General features: G+C 43.1%; 2 protein-coding genes across 2 annotated transcripts in view; both read right to left on the reverse strand.

Moving 5' to 3' along the window:
* The window catches only part of LOC112070965 (guanylate-binding protein 1-like), a 103,539-nt gene extending 82,644 nt beyond the window's left edge, over nt 1-20,895 (reverse strand). Inside the window, exon 1 of the mRNA XM_070439195.1 lies at nt 20,853-20,895. The gene's annotated coding sequence lies outside the window, so the exon portion shown is untranslated. The remainder of the gene's footprint in view (nt 1-20,852) is intronic.
* Nucleotides 6,431-20,215, reverse strand: LOC112070964 (guanylate-binding protein 1). The gene is given in 11 exon segments (XM_024138423.2): nt 6,431-8,124; nt 8,859-8,961; nt 9,122-9,334; nt 10,422-10,702; nt 10,822-11,064; nt 14,557-14,753; nt 15,352-15,461; nt 15,620-15,747; nt 20,034-20,072; nt 20,075-20,137; nt 20,140-20,215. Coding segments are annotated over 11 exon segments (1,881 nt in total). The 5' UTR covers nt 20,201-20,215; the 3' UTR covers nt 6,431-7,681.
* Nucleotides 20,896-22,709: the final 1,814 nt, after the last annotated feature.

Genomic DNA, 22,709 nt, shown 5'->3' on the forward strand with positions numbered 1-22,709 from the left:
GACTTCCTTGGGCACAGGGACTATCTATTACAGACTTGGTCAGGGAGAGGTTGAAAATGTAAGTGGCGACACTTGCCAGTTGGTCCGCTTTGAGTATACGTCCTGGTAATCCTTCGGTCCCCGCGGCTTTGTGAATGTTGACCTGTTTAAAGGTCTTGTTCACATCGGCTAACGAAAGATAAATCACACAGTCATCCAGAACAGCTGTTGCTCTCATGCATGCTTCAGTGTTGCTTGCTTCGAAGTGATCATAAATGGCATTTAGCTTGTCTGGTAGGCTTGCGTCTGTGTTTCCCTTTGCAGTCCATTCAAGTTTTCAAGCCCTGTCACATCTGACGAGCGTCAGAGCCGGTGTAGTAGGATTCAATCTTAATCCTATATTGACGCTTTGCTTGTTTGATGGATCGTCTGATGGCATAGCGGGATTTCTTATAAGCGTCTGGATTAGTGTCCCGCCCCTAGAAAGCGGCAGCTCTAGCCTTTAGCTCGACGAGGATGTTGCCTGTAATCCATGGCATCTGGTTGTGATATGTACGTACGGTCATTGTGGGGACGACATCATCGATGCACTTATTGATGAAGCCGATGACTGAGGTGGTGTACTCCTCAATGCCATTGGATGAATCCTGGAACATATTACAGTCAGTGCTAGCAAAACAGTCCTGAAGCTTAGCATCTGAAAACTTCCGTATTGACAGAGTCACTGGTACTTCCTGCTTTAGTTTTTGCTGTAAGCAGGAATCGGAAGGATAGAATTATGGTCAGATTTGCCAAATGGAGGGCGATGGAGAGCTTTGTATGCCTCTCTGTGTGTGGAGTAAAGGTGGTCTAGAGTTTTATTTCCCTCTGGTTGCACATGTGACATGCTGATAGAAATGAGGTAAAACGTATTTAAGTTTGCCTGCATTAAAGTCCCCAGCCACTAGGAGCACCACTTCTGGATGAGCCTTTTATTGTTTGCTTATGGCCTTATAGAGTTGGTTGAGCGAGGTCTTAGTGCCAACATCGGTTTGTGGTTATAAATAGACAGCTACGAATAATATAGATGAGAACTCTCTTAGTAGATAGTGTGGTCTACAGCTTATCTCTCTTCACCTGCCTGTTACTCTCGTGGTGAAAACCTGAGGTGAGGCTGACCGAGACCCCCAGGCATTCCATAAACGCCCTCCAGGCCCTAGACGTGAACTGGGGACCCCGATCAGAAACTATATCCTCAGGCACCCCGTAGTGCCGGAAGACGTGGGTGAACAGGGCCTCCAGTCTGTAGAGCCATAGTGAGACCGGGCAAAGGAAGGAGACAGCAGGACTTAGAAAACAGATCCACAACAACCAGGATCGTGGTGTTTCCCTGTGACGGAGGAAGATCCGTCACGAAATCCACCGATAGGTGTGACCACGGCCGTTGTGGAATGGGTAGGGGTTGTAATTTCCCTCTGGGCAGGTGTCTAGGTGCCTTGCACTGTGCGCACACCGAGCAGGAGGAAACATAAACCCTCACGTCCTGAGATAAAGTGGGCCACCAGTACTTCCCACTAAGACAGCTCACTGTCCGACCGATGCCAGGATGACCAGAGGAGGGTGACGTGTGAACCCAACAGATCAAACGATCGCGGACATCAGACGGAACGTACAGACGCCCAACTGGACACTGGTTGGGAGTGGGTTGTGTACGTAACGCCCGCTCGATGTCCGCGTCCACCTCCCATACCACCGGTGCCACCAGGCAAGAAGCCGGAAGTATGGGAGTGGGATCTGTGGACCGCTCCTCTGTGTCATACATCCGGGACAGTGCGTCTGCCTTAGTGTTCTGGGAACCTGGTCTGTAGGAAAGGGTGAAAACAAAACGGGTGAAAAACATGGCCCACCTTGCCTGACGAGGGTTCAGTCTCCTCGCCACCCGGATGTACTCCAGATTACGGTTTTCAGTCCAAATGAGGAAAGGGTGTTTAGCCCCCTCAAGCCAATGCCTCCACGCCTTCAGAGCCTTGACAACAGCCAACAGCTCCCAATCACCCACATCATCATTTCACACCGCCGGCCTGAGCTTCTTCGAAAAAAAAGCACAGGGGCGGAGCTTTGGTGGCGTACCCGAGCGCTGAGACAGCACAGCTCCTATCCCAGCCTCGGATGCGTCCACCTCTACTATAAATGCCAAAGAGGGAYSAGGATGAGCCAGCACGGGAGCCGAGGTAAACAGAGCCTTCAGGTGACCAAAAGCCCTGTCCGCCCCAGCTGACCACTGCAGTCGCACCGGTCCCCCCTTTAGCAAAGAGGTAATGGGAGCCGCTACCTGACCAAAGCCCCGCATAAACCTTCGGTAGTAGTAGGCAAACCCGCTGCATCCTCCTTTACCGTGGTTGGAGTCGGCCAATTACGCTTGGCTGAAATGCGGTCCTTCTCCATCTCCACCCCTGTCGCGGACAGGCGGTACCTTAGGAAGGAGACGGACTGTTGGAAGAACAGACATTTCTCAGCCTTGACGTACAGGTCATGCTCCAACAGTCGACCAAGCACCTTGCGCACCAGGGACACATGCTCGGCGCGTGTAGCGAGCATATTAGAACGTCATCTATATACACCTCTACACCCTGCCCATGCAGGTCCCTGAAAATTCATCAACCCGTACGGCATGACAAGGTACTCATAGTGCCCAGGGGTGGTACTAAATGTCGTCTTCCACTCATCCTCCTCCCGGATATGCACCAGGTTGTAAGCGCTCCTGAGATCCAATTATGTGAAGAAGCGCGCCCCGTGCAATGACTCTGTCACACTGGCTATGAGAGGCAGCGGGTAACTGTACTTCACTGTGATCTGATTTATACCTCGATAGGTCGAATACAAGCGGGCATGCCTTCTTCATCAAGAAAAAATACATGAGGAGGAGTGAGTGGAGATCGAATGTTACCTGTCTAGAGATTCGAGACATATTGTCCTCTAGCGCGCAGTCTCCTCTGCTGATGAAGGATTAACACGTGATCTCCCGGAAGTTGTGCGTCTACCAGGATAGTTTATCGCAACAGTCCGCCCCCGTCTGAGTGGGGTGGTATTATGAGTGCGCTACTTTTACAGAGAGAGTCGAGAGTCGAAATCGGCATATCCAGGGGTGGATGTCATGGTGGAGACCTGGTTTAGTATCTTCCAACCGTAGTTGCACCTATGGAACACCTACACAACCTCCCTGGAGCACTGAATGACCATCCCGGTGAGAGCCCCGTTTCCACTAAATAGTGGGGTCATGATCGGCCAACCAGGACACCCAACACCACAGGAAACGCAGGTGAATCGATCAAAAGAGACTAATTCTCTCCTTATGATCCTCCTGCGTTATCATACATGTGAGCTGTGACTCCCCTGTCAGTCCAGACCCTAAGAGACGACTATCTAAGGCATGTACAGGGAAGGTAACATCAACAGAACAATAGGGATCCCTAATCAATAATAGCAAATGAACGATCAATAAAGTTCCCAGCTGCACCTGAATCTACTAGCGCCTATCCTGGGAATGCGGGGAAACACTCAGGAAATTCTATACATACACACATGTGCGAGTTGGATGCCTACTCACCTGGGATGATCCACAGTTCCCTGCCTGCTGCCTCGACTCTCTGAAGAACCTCCCCAGCACCGACCAGCATGTGTGCCTCTGCGGCCACAGGTGGTGCGGAATTCCCCCCCCCCCCTCCCCCGGTGCCCCCTCATGAGGCACAACCTCCAAGCTCCATCGGCGTCGGATCTGAGGTGCCGGGGGATGGAACTGACGAACCCCGATCCGGACGTCCGCGGGAAGCTAACAGGTTATCCAGCCTGATGGATAGGTCCACCAGCTGGTCAAAGTTAAGGGTGATGTCCCTGCGGGCTAGCTCCCTATGAACGTCCTCGCGTAGACTACACCCGTAGTGGTCGATCAGTGCCCAGAGCGAAGTCTTGTGCGCTCCTCATCCCCTATCCGAGATGATACAAGCGTTCCCCCGCCGCTCTCGATTCAGGTGGATGATCGAAAACCGCCTGGAAGCTGCGGGTAAAATCCTCATAATTGTCCAACGTCGGTCCTTCCGTTCCCCAGACTGCGTTGGCCCATTCGAGTGCTCTACCAGTCAGACAGGAGATGAGGGCGTTCACACTCTCGCGTCCCGAAGCAGCTGGGTGAACGTTTGCCAGGTAGAGCCCCAGTTGGAGTAGGAACCCCTGGCACCCGGCAGCCGTTTCATCGTTTACCCTCGGGAGCGCGAGCCGAATCCCACTGGATCCAGGTGAATGAGGGGTGGACAGCGGTGTGGGTTGTTGTGGGAGCTGGGGTGATGATGGGGTTGCTGGAAAACCCCTCTCTCTCCCATCGCTCCATGGCTGTGCCGAGACTTTGCAACATAGTCGCGTGCTGCTGGATGCCCTCCTCTATAGTTAGAGGAGGGCTGTGTGCACCTGCTGAGTCCATTTGATGGTGCGTGTTTCTGTCAGAGTCTAGGTGATGTGGGTAAGGCGGAGTCAGGCGCAGGACACAGAGATGAGTAATAATAGTAACTTTACTCAAAAATAATCTTCCAACAAGGAGAACGAAAATCCAGAATCACATAAACAGGACAACTGACAACAATAAACACGCACGAAACCATGATGGCTCCAGAGGGTTAAATAGGGAAATAATTAAAACGTAATGGGAACCAGGTGTGTACAATCAAGACAAAAGAAATGGAAAAAGAAATGTAGATCGGTGGAGGCTAGAAAGCCGGTGACGTCGACGGCCGAACGCCTCCGAACAAGGAGAGGCACCAACTTCGGCGGAAGTCGTGACAGGAGCAGGTTTTCATTAACGATCTCTCTGTACTTTGCAGAGAGAGGATTTATCTTTTATTTAATCCATTTTAGAATAAGGCTGTAACAAAATGTGGAAAAAGTCAAGGGGTCTGAATACTTTCTGAAGGCACTATACATTTTCTTAAAACAATTTGAATCTGAATATTCCCATTCCTCTGGGAAGATATGACCAGTATTGTTATTATTTTGTTGTACAGTAAATTGTTTAAAACTATACAGAGATCATTTTTGATAGTATTTTTTTGTCTGTCAGATGATTTGATGGACTCTTTGTTTAGTCTTTACTTGAGAAACGGATTTGGATGCCTCCATTCTGTTGTGCAAGGATGAATGTGACATCAATTTGGATGTGCTGTATGTGAATGTGACAATGCACATTGCAATAACGTTTTACAAAAAAAATTGTGTGTCTGGATTTTCCTACACTACTAGGCACTATAATGGATTGATGGACGCTATAATAAACTAACTCTGAAGTAAATTAACTCTTCTGGCTTCTTGCTCCAAATGTGCTACTTAAGCTTTGCTGTCTCACATACAAATGTGTCACACAATGAAAGTAACCTTGTACGCTGGTGAGATGACATGGCCTCTATAGGTAATGTTGGAAAAGTCTTGATTAGTCTAGGGAACCCAGAATCAATTCATGCATGAGTGCTGGCCTCCGATAGACTACGCTTGACAAACCTCCTTCCCAGAGAAGCCACCACAGTTTCAAAAGTGGTGTGAGAAAAATGTATTTTCTGTGGCCTGGAGTTTTTCCTGATCTCATGTCCTGGTCAGGTAAAACTCTGTGTCCTATTCGTAGGCATTGACAGGGTCCAACGTAAACTGTTTTTCTCACTGGCCTGGCCAAAAATCTACTGTCCCCAACATAATTTCAACTGGCTTGACATGCTATCGTTTTTAAATGTTATATTCAGCTATTAATAGGTTATATTTGGTTATTATGATGTGTATTAAAAGGCTGTGTAATATAATTTAACAGTGGTGTAGGCAGGGCCTATAGATTGGCATGGTTTCTCTCTATATTCAGCTATTAAAAGGCTACATTATGAATTAAGGCTGTGTAATATAATATAACAATGTAAGTCTTGATTCTATTCTTTAGAATTGAATTGTATTAATTACATTCATTTTGTTTCTAAAGTATGTTATTTTGTTAAGATGTTTTTTACATGTCAACATGGGATGCTGACCAGGTCATAGCACCATCTCTGCTGCTTCTCTGGTTTGAGATTATGTTATTACTTGTATTGATAAGAATAAACACTGTGCAGCCCTTTTCATTGACGTGTCTAGGGCTTTTGGCACTGTGGATCACGTGTTACTCATTCAGAGGCTTTGTAGCTGGTTTGAAAATGATTTAACGGACAGAACGCAATGTGTATTTACTGATGGTGTTCAATCAGGTTTTCTGGGTGTCCCACAAGGATCGATTCTTGGTCCAGTTATTTTCACTATTTACATGAACAATATTGGTTTATCTGATAAACAATGTACCTGTACTTGTATGCTGATGACACTGTTGGGTATGCTATTTCCCCCACGGTTGACCAAGCTCTTTCAGAGTGTTGGGTTCTTATTTTTCAGAGTAAATAACCCATGGACACTAGAGCAGCTTTAACCAAGTTTATTCTTCCCAAAGGTTCTGTACAGCTGAAAACAGACAGCAAAAGATTTCAGACTTAACAGTTTATATGCATCCTACTTAAGACACTCCCCTTTCTCTCCAATCCTTACATGTTATGGCTCTACAGGAAGCTAATAAAAAGGGTAACAGGATTCCAAACATTTATTACTCTCTTAAGAGAATCTGTCCTCACCTCCTGACCTCAACTTTCATCTAATACACAGATATCCATCTGTCTCCCCCTGTATCAACACATCGCTCTCCTCTCCTCCATCAAACACATTCCAAAGCCTTCTTCTTTCTTCTGAGAACCATTAACGTCTAACATAACCCAGTCTCTTTCATTTCCTATCATTCATTTAATATCGCAATGTTCAAAGTTTAGCCGATTCCAACAAGAGCTACAGTCTGCATTTGTTGCTTTCCAGAAAATCTTTGTTGAACTGAAATTGGTACTTAATTCAGATAAAACCAAGTGTACAGTATGTTGTTTTCCAAAACACTTAAAAATGTGGATGGKGCCCACATTGATCATGGTCCAGCTTTTTCATATCTGGGCATCAGGATAAACAAAAAGCATACAGAGATCATAGATCCATGTGAATGGCATCCAAGTTCTCCTCCGAGGACACGTTTCAGATACTGTAGATACCAAACATGGATATTACTGTAACGTACATCTCAATAGTCATTCATCTGGGGACTGTAACAGAGAGACATTTTGTCCTCTAGAGAGGAAGGGAGGACTGGCCCCTACAAGATTCTTTGTGTTTTGGGCCATTTGCCATGTGGCCCCAGGTGACATAAAGCACACATTTGATTGCAGGGCCTACGACATCTTAAACTAAGATATAGGGTTCACAAAAGGTCAATCAATCACATTTATTTTTTAAAGCCCTTTTTACATCAACAGTTGTCTCACAGTGATTTACAGATACCCAGCCTAAAACCCCAAAGAGCAAGAAATGCAGAGGCAGAAGCATAGTGGCTAGGAAAAACTCCCTAGAAGGCAGGAACCTATGAAAAAACCTAGAGAGGAACCAGGCTCATGCGGCCAAGAACGCCAGATAGATATTCAAGACGTTCAAACTTTCATAGATAACCAGCAGGATCAGATAGAAACCAGCAGGATCAGATAAAAACAATGATGGTTATAGAAGACAAACACTTCAACGGTTCAAGACTCAATATCAGTTGGCTTTTCATAGTCAGGCATTCTAAGTGGAGGGGAGTAGATCACATTACCATACAGAGTCGTTCAACAACTTGTACGGGGGCCTGTGTTTTATTGTTGAGCGCTGACATTAACGCTTCCATCTTTTTGTTCTGTTCCTCAGCCTGCTGCTTGTAGTCATCCAGCAGAGCCTTCTGATTCTGGGTATTGGCGTCCCTTTCCAATTGATTATTCTTCTTTATCTCCTCGATCTCTTGCCTCATCAGCTCAGCCTTCTCCTTATGGCCCTTCTCCAGGAGATCTTTCTGCTCCTGCATCCTGCGGTCCAGGGTCCTGTTGAACTCCTGCTGCTGTTGCTTCCTCTCCTCCTCCATCTTCTCTTTCATCTCCTTCAAGTACTTCTCCTGGCCCCTGCCAATGTTCTCAATGGTGCGCTCCATCTCTGCTTTTTGCTCATTCAATGCTGCCTTCTCTTGCTCCAGCTCAGCTGTTTTCATCTTCTCAGCTGGAAGAGACAAGGAGAGAAATAAATATTTAGGAATACTGGACAACTAATTTTCTCATACAGATTCACACACATTAAAACCCTCAAGAGTCTATTGGCACAACAGTGTGTCAATCTAAGTAACATAATAAAAAAATACCCATTAAAATCTGCCAGTTAAAGCTACAGATATGTATTTTTGAATGGGCTGCGTCTCAATCCACCACATCCACCTGTGTCACTGTTCCGCATCAGAAGGTGGAAAGGGGCAGAGCTACTGCGCTGTTTGTCAGACCTGGAGACATCCCGCAAGTCATAAATCAGAGATTAGGTATTCATTAAAAAATAAAGTTAAACACTATTATTTAGGCTTGCCATAACAAAAGGGGTGTATACTTACTGACTCAAGACATTTCAGCTTGTAATGTTTAATTAATTCGTATCCCATGTTAAAAACATAATTCAACTTTGACATTGTGGGGTATTGTGTGTAGCCAGTGACAAGACATCTGAATTTAATCCATTTCAAGGAGTATACTTTCTGCCATTTATATGTTCTAGTCGGCCACCAATAATACAATCCAATTTGGATATATTTGGTTATTTTTATCCATAATACTTAGAAGTTGTCATTTTCTGCGGGGTCTGGCATTAGGGCGGGGCCACCGGTCTTGTTTGCATCTTCTGAACATTAACCTACAACAGTAGATTATTATTTTATAATTGGAAGTAAAAAAGATTGAGGTGTGGCTTACCTTGGATTTTTTTCTCATTTTCAGTCAGTTTTTTGTCAGCTTGCAGGATAGAGTTGGACTCTGCACTCTTTCCCTTCAGGAACTGCTCCAGAACCTCCTCAGCCTGCAGAAAACATGCCTTATAGGTTGTTGCATTGATTTTCATTCAAACCGTATCCAGGTGACTGAAATTAGTTGAATATTGGTCATTACTGACTAATGATGGATGTTTTTGATTCTCTAATACACCATGTTGTTGATGTTGTTTGGTTTCTAGCTCTTACCCTCACTCCTTTGTTAGGCTCGGCCCGGTACTGTGCCACTATGTTGTCATGGTGATTGCAGTAAAGCTCATAGCCTCCTGGTGTGGCGTACCTCCCCTCCTTCATCCCCTGATCCATCTGAGCAGACAGATTCTCCAGAAGGGCCTTGCACTTCTTCTCTGAGGCATCCTTGTTTTGTTTGAAAAGGTCGGCGGAGTGGTTGCCAATGGCCTCCTGAAAGATTTATTGGGAATTTTCAGAATCAGGCATGTGAGTCCCGGTATGCCATGTTCCTACAGTGATAAAGGGTTACATATTGGCTCCATATCTATATTAGGCTTTTATTCAATATAGTGTAATTTCTTATCCAAGATTAAAAATCTAATCTGAGCACTGATTTTCACAGTAGTGTTCTTTTGTCTCTAGATGTTAATTGATTGAGGAATTGCACTGCTTGGATATTTTCCACCTGGTGTCACTGGGTCCTACTGGTGTCTCTGCTACTGGTGATTATCATTTTGTGTTGCATAAGCTAATCAATCATTTTTCAATTGAACGGGTCAGTTGGTCAGTTGGTTATATCTGGAGTACTTCTCCTGTCTTATCCAGTGTCCTGTGTGAATTTAAGTATGCTCTCTCTAATTCTCTCCTTTTCTCTTTCTTTTCTCTCTTTCTCTCTCTCGGAGGACCCGAGCCCTAGGACCATGCGTCAGGACTACCGGGCATGATGACTCCTTGTTGTCCCCAGTTCACCTGGCCTTGCTGCTGTTCCAGGTTCAACTGTTCTGCCTGCAGCTATGGAACCCTGACCTGTCCACCGGACGTGCTACCTGTCCCAGACCTGCTGTTTTCAACTCTCTAGAGACCGCAGGAGCGGTAGAGATACTCTGATTGGCTATGAAAAGCCAACTGACATTTACTCCTGAGGTGTTGACTTGCTACACCCTCGATAACTACTGTGATTATTATTATTTGACCATGCTGGTCATTTATGAACATTTGAACATCTTGGCCATGTTCGGTTATAATCTCCACCCGGCACAGCCAGAAGAGGACTGGCCACCCCTCATAGCCTGGTTCCTCTCTAGGTTTCTTCCTAGGTTTTGGACTTTCTATGGAGTTTTTCCTAGCCACCGTGCTTCTACACCTGCATTTCTTGCTGTTTGGGGTTTTAGGCTGGGTTTCTGTACAGCACTTCGAGATATTAGCTGATGTACGAAGGGCTATATAAAATAAACTTGATTTGATTTGATGAACGGCCTTGACGATGTTAAAAATGCACTGTGTGTACCAGGCACAGATCTAGAATGATGACTCTTACCGCAAGAGCTTTCAAGAATTCCCCATTTTCGTCTTTGAAGGATCGCTTCATAAACGCCTCTGTGGCCTGGGTCTCTGAGCGAAGGTGGTTCTCTGACAGCTGATTGATGTCCACCGGGAATAAGGCCTTCACATCCTCCATTCCCATCTGGTACACCGCCAGGCCCTCATCCACAGCAGCCTGGTTCTCAATTTTAGCCATGGCCAGCACTGCATTCTCCAGACAGGGCACATTGCCTTTGGCTATGGTCTCCACATAGGTGGTGACCAGGTGCCCCAGCACTGCAATCAGACAGGTGTGAGGAAAAATATGAATGTTTGAATTTAGTGCACAATACAATTTAGAATCAATAATTGTATCCATTTTCACATACTGTACTGTAGGTAGATATCTGACTCACTCTCTCCGGTCAATGTGTGTCCCCCTATAACAGTCTTCATACGGCTCTCCTGGAAAATGAAGCGGCAGAAATTATCTGCGACCTCTCTGAATCTTTCAGAAAGCTCAGCCTCGTCCATGGAGTCCAGTCGGTGCATGTTGTCAGGAGTTGTAGGGGAGGGGAACACAAAACACTTGCGTGAGGGGAAGAAGTTCCGGATGCACTCTCGCGGGACGTTGTAGTCATTGATCTTTTTACCATAACCTGAAAGATAACATTGGCATTAGTGGATTTTGTAGTACAAGCAGATCTTGGGTATGTCCCAATAATATATATTTTCTCCTCCAACCTATCAGAGCTCTTACAGCATGAACTGACATGTTGTCCTCCCAATCATAGGATCAGAGAATGAATCTACTACTGATAGCATAAGCTACAGCTAGCTAGCACTGCAGTGTATGAAGTAGGGTGAGTAATTGACTCAAAGAGAAAGACAATAGTTTCACAGATTTTAACAAATTAATTTCTTTAAAAATGAAGGAGAAGCGATAGAGAGAGTGTATATTTTGTTGTATTTTTTCTACTTTCACTTAGCTAGTGAATGTAGCTAGTTAGTTTAGCCTAAAACAACCGGCTCAAACAGCGAGTGATGCTATGTTACCTAGCTGATTGTCTATCCAACACTGGAACTCTTCCAAGGTAAGATTTTGGTTTTACTAATTTATTCCCACCGGGGCCCGCCGGTTTAACTGCTAAATTGCTTGCTGACTGTTAACTGTAACGTTACTGTATGAATGTAGCGGGTTTAGTAACACCTTACTTCTATTAGCTATGTTGACTATGATGTTAGCTAATGTGGTGACAATGATGTAGACTGTGTGTAGTAGTTAGCGGTTATGATATGAAGGTTTGGCTTGGATTTTTGTTGTTGTTGTCTGGTCACAGACAGCTGATGCGTTGTGCACTGAAGTCTACAAGTGAAGGGAAAATGGTGACAGGTGGAGGGCTGTATTCATTCCGCCGATTCTGTTGAAAAACATTTCTTAAGCTTTCTGCCAATATCAGATATGTCTCCTGGGAAAAACTTACAACCTCATGCTAATCGCATTAGCCTACGTTAGCTCAACCGTCCTGTGGAAGGGACACCGATCCCGAAGAAGTAATTAAACTGGGTGAATGGAATATGAATGACAGTCATCCAATATGCTGTAATAGAAATAAGTCCATGCTCATGAAAAAAAAGAATCTTCCTCCCTCATCTTCAACGTCACCGACGGCCTCTGTTTCATTCATCTGCTTGATCTTATATTTAGCGTCACATTGAAGTGTTTTACCACGTTCTTTTCAGGACAACCAGGATGTAAAACAACAATTTGACATAAACAGTTGCATTTGTGAGATTTATTTCAAATGTAAAAAATAAATAAAAATACGGTCCGACTTAACAGAAACCTGATAAAAAATAAATTCATAAAAATGCTGTAAGTCAGGAAATTGTTTGCTCAGTGGGAAGTAAATATACAACTACTCAGTGACAACTGTGTGGAGTTTGGAGTTTGTGACAGCAACTATGTGATCTTATTACAGTATTATAGACACTATGTCCATGGGATGGGATTTCCTATGATCTTCTATGTAGAAGAACCCCTTACAGTATTATTGTCATGCCCTGGCCTTAGTTATCTTTGTTTTCTTTATTATTTTAGTTAGGTCAGGGTGTGACATGGGGGATGTTTGTGTGTGGTTGTCTCGTTTAGGGTGTTTGTATTGTCTACGGGGTTTTTGTAGAGTTCATGGGGTTGTGTTCAGTGTAGGTGTTTATGTAAGTCTATGGTTGCATAGATTGGTTAAAAACAACTGTCTATCGCTGTCTCTGATTGGGAGCCATATTTAGGCAGCCATAGTCATTAGTAATTGTCTATGTGTAAGTTGCCAGTGTCTGCACTTATTTGTTTTGTATAGCTTCACGGTCGTCGGTTTGTTGTTTTGTTTTAGTGTTTTTCATTCTTTCTTAAATAAATACAAATATGTATTTATATCACGCTGCGCCTTGGTCCTCTCTTTCACCCGAAGACGATCGTGACAATTACAGACACTGTGACCTGGGATTTCCTATGATCTTCTATGTAGAAGAAACGCTCACTTTCTAACGATTGTGTAGCTTACATGTGTGTGTTTGTGAGTGTCTCATCTTTTCATTTTAGGGTCATAATAGTCTGCAGCTCAAACTGTTAGGACATTACAGACATTTTTTTGTGAGGAGAATTGTTTTCGGGATCGTCTATCTCAGCCCCCATTAATCACAAAGGCTAATGGTTGGTATCTGCGGATACAGAAGGAATAGACAAATCCGATGCAAAAAATACGTATGTAGCTGAAACACACAATGTTAAAAAGGGCTGAAGGTAATAAATCACGCCGGTGTGATGGTGGGACTCAAAGCGAGTCCCTACCCGCGCCCCCACCCGGCTCCTGTGCGCTCTGTCGCCAGTTAGGGTGAGGCTACTTGAAGAGAGAGGGCGGCCAGGTTCGGTGGGTTCTCCTCGCTGCCTGTGCCTGCCTCGGTCAAGCACCGTTTACCTCTCTTCCCAGACATGTTGATGAACGGTCCGGTCCCACCCCAGTAAACCATTTCCTACTTGGACATTTGAGACTGGAATAACTAAGCAAGTGCTGCATATTATTAACTAGTCCTACCTGCCCACAGTGGAGTTGCTGGGGAAGCTCTCTTGTTAAGAATACGTAGCGTAAAGTCATTTGGTTATTCTAAATAGACTGCATCGGTCACAGATGCTATCAATCTCTCCAGGGTGAGAGAGTGAAGTTGGGTATTTGTCCACAAGGGGGCACCCCTCCCCCATAGGTGGCTCATTACTGAGATTCATTGCTGATCCCTGCCTGTATCTCTGCTGTATCTCACTGGCCTCTGGTGTCTAGTGATACAGGTTATGGGCTCTATAGGTGATTAGTTGTTGGTAGCGGAGTTGAGGGAACGAGCAGGGTTGGACACGACCACGCTATTATCCCACACAAAGTCTTTGTGGTTCATATGAGCCCCCAAATGAGCTGTCTGTCTCCAGCTCAACACTTTTCATTCCTGGGAATTATATTAAATTACGATTCGCTCCAGTCTGTTACAACAGCAGACTGTCCCATTCCCAGCTATGTTACAATGTATTTTGTCGCCAGTACCTATGACTGGTCGGTAGGGTAACCTCCATGATAAGGCTTTTTCCCTAGGTCTATTTTTAATGCATGCCTTCCAGTGCTGGGTGCCAGCCGGTTGGAATGCATCTTACCGCCTAAACCGTGTGAGGCTCGTCACTGATCGCCGGAGCCTGTGTACCCAGAGTGGGCTAGGCTTTAGGCAAACCTTGGCACATGAACACAGGTTTTTCAACTAAGTTCCACAGTGTTCACGGGTGTAAAAACTGTTGTGTCTCCCACATATGAGTTAGATGAAGTGTCCCATCTCCACATTCAGACACACAGTTGTCAAGAGTGGTGGAAGAATCTCTCCCAGTCCCAGGATTTCATTGGTCATGTCAGTCGTGATTGTAGATCCTTCATCCGAAGTCACGAGAGTGCGACTCCCCATAGTATGTTGTACTCCTTCAGGGAACAGYAGTTATAGTCATAACGCTACGCTTTGCATCATACCGTGGTATATTGTCTGATATACACAGAGCTGGAATGCTGTTTGAATCAATCAGCATCTAGGTCTCAAACTACCTGGTTTATAATAATCAATATCACCTTTTTTGAGTTGCAGGGAATTCTCCAGATACTGGTCTGGAGTGATTTCTCTGCCGTCGATCTCGAGCTGTAGAGTGAAATCTCTGACGGTCCACACAAAATCAGGAAAGAACTGCATAAAATGGGTGCCCTCTCCTTCCTCCTCATTGTCAGTGGAAGACTTCACCTTGATCATCTCTGTCAGCTCGTTCACATATCTGTAGGACCGGTTGAGGATTGATACAGGAGTTCCCAAAGCTCATGTCAATGTCATTCACAGTTTGTGTACAGGGACTTGAATTTCAGGGAAGTTACAAACAAACAAAATAATTAATTTTCAGTTTGATTTCAGCTGACACAGCAACGTCATTTGTTTGAAAGTCACAGACATTGCTTTTAGTCAAYACCAGCTCTTCATGTTCACTAAAGCTAAGAATCAATCCCGGGAACCGGCATCCTGAGATTTCTCAAACCCTTTACAGTTTCCRGAGAAATAAATKRCTACGTMGWACTGATAAACACGACATATGAAACWTGCATRWAGTATATTTAATTAAAYGGAACATATTTAGTTGGCGAATTATGAACATTTMAATTCTCTACCATATCARTGAYTAGGTCTAGCCTACAATTAAATAATGTTAAAAATATACATACAAATTCATGAAAATGTCCATCACAATTAGCTAGGCTWYCACTAATATGTCTGAAATGACTGTAAAAAGTCTTACAAACAAACTATCATATCAAATACCACAACAGATTATGTCCACAAGAYGCMACAGAATGGAGMMAMATKTTRACCCAAAAGGATACTGAAGCTTCTCCACAGCATCATTGTTGATGGTCCCTTGACTGTTGTAGACCAGAGTACTGCTTAACAGAATGGCCAGGGAGAAGATCCAGGCATCATTCTTAGAATCCCCCTGAAACAAGTATCACAACATGTATCAGATCTCTGACTAAGTAATCATCTCATTTAAATGATGAGTGTGCAGATATGTGTTCACYGTGCTTTGTTGGTAAATGAAGGAATGTGAATGTGTAATGTGGATTGTAAAGAGATTGAACTTTGACCYCCCACCTTYTCCACGTCCCCCAGCCCCTCTGTATCCAGCAGCACCAGGGTGTGGTCTGTTTTTTCAGGATGAGGGACACACCACATCCAGATRCCCTTAGTCTTGGACTGGATGGTGKYTCCAAGGGCAAAACCTWAATSARCAGAKATTATTGAGGACATTTACAGTATAAATATTAAACCAGCTTATAACACTGTTACAGAGCTGGACCAGAGCTACCGCAGACCAGAACTAGCTAGCTACTAGCTAAGCCTTAGACCAGAGTTAGTGTGGACCAGAACTAGCTAACTACTAGCTAAGCCTTAGACCAGAGTTAGTTAGTGCGGACCAGAACTAGCTAGCTACTAGCAAAGCCCTAGACCAGAGTTAGTTAGTGCGGACCAGAACTAGCTAGCTACTAGCAAAGCCCTAGACCAGAGTTAGTTAGTGCAGACCAGAACAACTGCAGACCAGAACTAGGGGGGTTGGGGAGATAGTTGCCCCATTTTAGGGGACAAAAAGCATTGGGACAAAATTCACTTAGAAATAAATGGTAAATCATGTATTGTCATATTTGAGTCACTTTTGTTGTAAATAAGAATAGTATATGTTTGTAAACACTTCTACATTAATGTGGATGCTACCATTGTTACGCATAGTCCTGAATGAATCGTGAATAATGATGAGTGAGAAAGTTCATACCCCGAAGACATGCTAACCTCTCACCTTTACAATAACAGGGGAGGTTAGCATTTTATATCATACCCCCAAGACATGCTAACCTCTCACCATTACAATAACAGGGGAGGTTAGCATTTTATATNACCTCTCACCATTACAATAACAGGGGAGGTTAGCATTTTATATCATACCCCCAAGACATGCTACCCTCTCACCATTACAATAACAGGGGAGGTTAACATTTTATATCATACCTCCAAGACATGCTTACTTCTCACCATTACAATAGAGGGGAGGTTAGCATTGTTGGGGGAGTAGGATATTTGCAATCATCATTACTCACGATTCATTCAGGACTATCTGTAATCATAGTAGCATCCACATTAATGTAGACGTGTTAAGAAACATATTATTTTGTTATTTACAATAAAAGTGACTCCAAAATGACACGATGCATTATTTACCATTAATTTCCATTGGGCACAAAATAATCTGAAACGCAACCTAGTCAGTTGTACAACTCAATGCATTCAACTGAGATGTGTCTTCCTTATTTAACCCCTTACCTTTTTAATTACTATGTAGTTACAATGTAACAACCTTTGCAGACAACAGACTAACCAGGAGAAATTAGGAGACTAGAGAACATTTTTCAGTTTGACTTCTCTTTTAAAAGGGTTTCAAAGTTGAGAAAGTAACTTCAGAAGCCAGCAGATATCATTACTTACCAACAACAGCTGCAAATTCCAATAAAACAATATGTTTAAAATTCACATTCCTTGTCTTATCTAACAACACTATCATGAATCTAGTAAAATCGTTTTGTGGTTCAGAGTGCAGTATTTATTTAGTTTAATAAGGGAGATGGAGATGACATGTTATGATTGTAACCATGGTGATTTTTACTTATTTGTTTGTTTTTCTCAAAGCAAAAGGAAAGATCATTTTTAGATCTGTAAGGAAAATATTTCCATGATTTTATATATATACTATACTTCATATAGCTACATTTATATATCCATTTTGTTTTTGGTAAATTGTCTGCTTTTTGTGCTTTGGATTTAGTTTACATAGGCCTATGTAACAACAAATGTCAATATTATACAATGCCAAAGTAGTTATTGTCTATGTTTCATATTTGTTTACTGTTCTAAGTTTCATCCTTGTTACTTTGCAGAGGCCACTAAACTCTCATGGTCATTGAAGAGGCCACTAAACTCTCATGGCCATTGGAGAGGCCACTAAACTCTCATGGTCATTGAAGAGGCCACTAAACTCTCATGGCCATTGGAGAGGCCACTAAACTCTCATGGCCATTGGAGAGGCCAATAAACTCTCATGGCCATTGGAGAGGCCAATAAACTCTCATGGCCATTGGAGAGGCCAGTAAACTTTCATGGCCATTGGAGAAGCCACTAAACTCTCATGGCCATCGGAGAGGCCAATAAACTCTCATGGCCATTGGAGAGGCCAGTAAACTTTCATGGCCATTGGAGAGGCCACTAAACTCCCATGGCCATTGGAGAGGCCACTAAACTTTCATGGCCATTGGAGAGGATGCAGAGGATTTGGATGAAGACATTTGGGAGCCACCTCTCCCCAACAAGCTGCTTTTAGTGAAACAGAAGGACACTAGGGAAGTAACCATGCTCATCACACAACATAAGGCGTTCAATAACAACCATGTCTCAAGGAGGGTGAAAAGGGAAGAATGTCCCCATTCCTGTTTCTGTGAAGGACTGCAATKYCAGCATGGGKGYRTRTCAACCTATCTGATGCTCTGATAGGCTACTACCAGGTCCTCCACAAGACCAGGAAGTGGTATAAGACTTTTCTTTACCACTTTGTTTACATTGCTACAGTAAATGTTTTCATTCTCCACAAGCAAATGGCCAAAACAAAAAGTCAAACCCCTCTCTCCCAGTTGGCCTTCCGATAACAGCTGGTGTGGGAAATGGCTGAATTGTGGGCCCAAAAAAACCTCACAACCATCACAAGACCCCCCTCCCCACTCAAAGTGAGTGCCACTATCCAACACACATGCCAAAAGACAAAAAGAAAGAACTGCAGGCATTTCACTAAACACAGACAGGAAAAAAGGGTGCAACGCCAGATCTTCTGTCCGAAATGCCAGTTCTCTTTTTGTTTCCTGGCAGAGARGGCCTCCTTCAAAGACTAACACGACAAGCTACGGTGAAAGTGAAATCTAATCATCTACACCTGAGATGTAAAACAAACACGAACGCCATTTTGTAAATAGTTCAGCTTATGTCTATTTTTGCACTTTTTTTAGTGAAGGATAGATGTGTAACCTAGTTTGTGTTTGATAAGACATGTTGATATATTCTTTAATGTATATCTGTTGCTTTACATTGTTTTTGTAAACAGTTAATTTGTACGTGGGGCCAATACATTGGATATGCCTAGGCTAAACATTCAGGCACTTTGGAGAGGTTGAAAATCCATTTGGATATCCCTTGTATGTCCCCCGGCACCACCACAACGTTTGAGAGAGGTTGGTGTTGTAGAAATTTAGTTTTAATAGTGAACAATAACTTATAGGCACAACCAGAGTGMAAAAGCAGTGCAAATACCACATTCAGACAATTTTGAAAGGTTGAAAGGGCCCTTGAATGTACCCTGGATACCCCATAACACCACCCCAGTTTGAGTGAGGTTCTGCCCCTGAACAAGGCAGTTAACCCACTGTTCCCTGGTAGGCCGTCGTAGTAAATAAGAATTTGTTCTTAATGTAACAGTATTGCTTCCGTTCCTCTCCCCGCCCTTACCTGGGCTCGAACCAGGGACCCTCTGCACACATAGACAACYGCCTCCCACGAAGCATCGTTACCCATCGCTCCACAAAAGCCGTGGCCCTTTCAGAGCAAGGGGACAACTACTTCAAGGTCTCAGAGTGAATGACGTCACCGATTGAAACGCTATTAGCGCGCACCCCACTAACTAGYTAGCCATTTCACATCGGTAACATTAACTGACTTAAATAAAGGTTAAATTAAATAAAAAATATGGTAAAAATATGGTAGATATTGTGTTTTTATACTGAACAAATAGCATTTAAAGATTGCAGATATGTAATAGCACTGGAATGATCTAATTTACAGACATATGCCAGTTTGGAGAGGTTTAGGGACACTTGGAAACGTCCCGTGACCACACCAGACAACTTTAACTAAAACATCTGCCCATTTCTAGTTGTTAGGTTTATCAATCCCATTTTGTTTCTGATATTGTTCACATGATGTGGACGCCTTCTGATGTGTTTCCAGCTCTGGGAATCAATAATTCACTTATAGCTTGTCAATGAAAGATTACTTTCAAAATACAAAATAAACGGTTATTTTGTGTGTGCTTTATCTTGTGTATTCTGAACTATGTAACTCCTATCTATCTTCTGATCATTTCCTTATAATCTCCCAGATCTCCTTTTTCCAAATATACCAAGTTTTGGCATGTCAGAATCATGTAATTACATATGAATAGCAGTTACTTTTGGGGATGTCTAATTTGGCGGAAATCAACATTTTGCCATTAAATCTAAGAGGTTAAGCACAGTTAATGTCTTCCTGCCATACAAATATTGTACGAGTTTCAGGAATCCCTGTGCTACTATGTTACTACAGTTATTACTGTGTAGTTACAAAGTAGTAGGAGAAACTTAATGTACAGTGTTACCAAAATAGACTGAGTCACAGATGATGTCCAAACCTGTTTGTATAGAAAGATATAATTGTCTCTCACCACTTCTCTTCTGAGCCAGCTTGTTCATGAGGTAGGACTGCCGGTGCGATACAGCCCGACCACCGACACAACTACGACTTTCTGTTTCAGTCCCATCAGGTAGTGATGGCCTCTGGTTCTACGCAAAGTCTCCGTCGGCGTTTTAACGAGGACATTGGGCAGTCCATGGTCAAGTGGCTTAACAAGATCGCTACAAAGTAAATGGTTGATACAAGTTAATATATATTAATACTTATTTAACCTCTATGATGCTATTCCTTGTCTGTCAATAGCAAAATACAACACATTTTGCCATCATAAACCATTTAAATTCCAATAATGATCGGTAACAATAATAAATAGTAAATAGTTTGACAGCATCTTAAGACAAAATTCTAATGCAGGGATCTCCTGCTCCAGTCCAGTAGTAACTGGTTCTACAGGTGTGTACTTTAATCCTGCTCTAACTTGCTGGTCCAAAATATCAAGGTACAGGTTTGTTAGTGCTATTGTGTGTGTCATGAGAACATGAGAACAATTCTACAGACAAATCAGGGTCGGGAATGCAGCTGATATAGATAAACTCTGAAGAATACCGATCACGAAGAACTCCTGGGCAAAAAAATATTATTAACGTCTTCATAAATCTACAACGATCAGAGTTGTTCAGTTTGGTATCTTTAGTACAACAATAGGAAAGTGGTCGCTGAGATCATTTGTAAAGACACCAACAGGCCAAGTTTTTATGGAGCCAATTTGTCAGGTTAGGACAACCAGGAAGAGTTTGAATACCTGTGGGTTTGGAAATCAGTATCAGTTAAAGTCAGGCTTGATACTCACATATACTCGTAGTTTTGCTGACAGTCAAGGATCCTCTGCAAACCAATGATGGCAAAAGCACCAGCAGCAGGCTATTTAAAGGCTGCAGACAGTGAAGTGAAAGTGACCTCCTGTCTGGTGGAACTCATTCATTACCTAAGTACTAAAGAATGTGGCATAACAAGACTACCTCAGAATCCCAGTTGCTTTTATTCATGGTTGCCAATGAAACTGTACAATGTACTAAAGTACAATTCCTTCTAACAACAAGGCTCATCAAGAAAAACCTTAAAAAGGACTAATTTGAGGCAAAAAGGAGTTGGAGCACTCAACAACAAAGACAGAGATTAATTTCTTATTTGCTCAGTTTTAATCCATTGTTAGTGTCAAGAGAGGAGAGGTGAATAGTGTATGGGGCGAGTAAGCTAGAATGTAGACAGTAAAGAAAAATACCTCTGTGGTTATATCCACGKGGCGGGAAGGTTTAGGGTAATGAAATGTGGTCTGGTTGTAGGGCGGATGGGTGGCGGTCTGGTTGAATAAAGAGAAACTAATACATAAAAAATMCATAAATGAATCATCATTGTTGTGTAATTTATATCTATAGGTTTTATCCTTCATTATTTTTKATCTATCTGGCATTAGTGTTTAAGCCTACATTTTAGGGCCTAATTTTACTCACACCAAATGGCCTACACACAAATCCCCAAACGCTTTTGTGAATGATTGATACAAGTTAATCCTCATTAATACTTAGATATGAAATATTTGAGTTTTAAATATTAAATCCCCCAAATAAACCATAACACTCTCTTTCTTGTGCCGATTGCAAAATACAAGGCCTAGTGTTCACTATCAAGGTTTTAACCTACTGGAGGCTTTCATTCCAACCAAGCATTAACACACTATTCAAATATTTAATGGACGACTGTACTTCCTAATTTGGCCTCGTTTTCCACCATAGCTAATTAAGAAATGCTAGAGGCCATGACTGAATACCCTGGCAGGTTCTGTTGTTTGTCCCTCCTGAGGCATCATAGCCACTTCCTCAAAATAGTGACTTCCTCAAAATAATGGTGCATAAAGAAATCTGTAATTAATTTAGACTTTTTTGCCGCCGAAATCTTAGTCGCGCAATTTTACATCTAGCTTAGATGTTGGGTGCAGTATTTCTCAAGGTAAAAACATTTGCATGAAAAACTAGTCAGTGTACTTGTCATGTTTTGTCATTGATTATCATGTCTTGTCCCTGTGCTTCCCTCTGCTGGTCTTATTAGGTTCTTTCCCTCTTTCTCTCTCTCTCTCCCCTCCTCCCTCTCTCCCTCTCCCGCTCTCTCTCTCTCTATAGTTCCGTTCCTGCTCCCAGCTGTTTCTCATTCTCCTAACGACCTCATTTACTCTTTCACACCTGTCCCCTATTTTGCCCTCTGATTAGAGTCCCTATTTCTCCCTCGATACGCCGCAACAAAAAACAAAGTAGAAAAATGAAAGCGCACAGTTCGTCAGGCAACTAAACAGCTAAACAAGCAAAAATAACTACCCACAAAACACAGGTGGGAAAAAGGCTGCCTAAGTATGTGTCACGCCCTGACAATAGTTTGCTTTGTATTTTTCTATGTTTTGTTTGGTCAGGGTGTGATCTGAGTGGGCATCTATGTTTAATGTTCTAGTTTGTCTTTTCTATGTTTTGGCCTGATATGGTTTCAATCAGAGGCAGGTTTAGTCGTTGTCTCTGATTGGAGCCATATTTAGGTAGCCTGTTTTGTATTGTGGGTTGTGGGTGATTGTTCTGTTACTGTGTTCCTGTGTTTGTGTTCACGTTACGGGACTGTTTCGTCTTCGTTCATTTTGTCGGTTTATTGTTTTTTGTTCTTGTTT

The sequence above is a fragment of the Salvelinus sp. IW2-2015 genome, unplaced genomic scaffold (genome assembly GCF_002910315.2).
Source record: "Salvelinus sp. IW2-2015 unplaced genomic scaffold, ASM291031v2 Un_scaffold1476, whole genome shotgun sequence".
NCBI lineage: Eukaryota > Metazoa > Chordata > Actinopteri > Salmoniformes > Salmonidae > Salvelinus > Salvelinus sp. IW2-2015.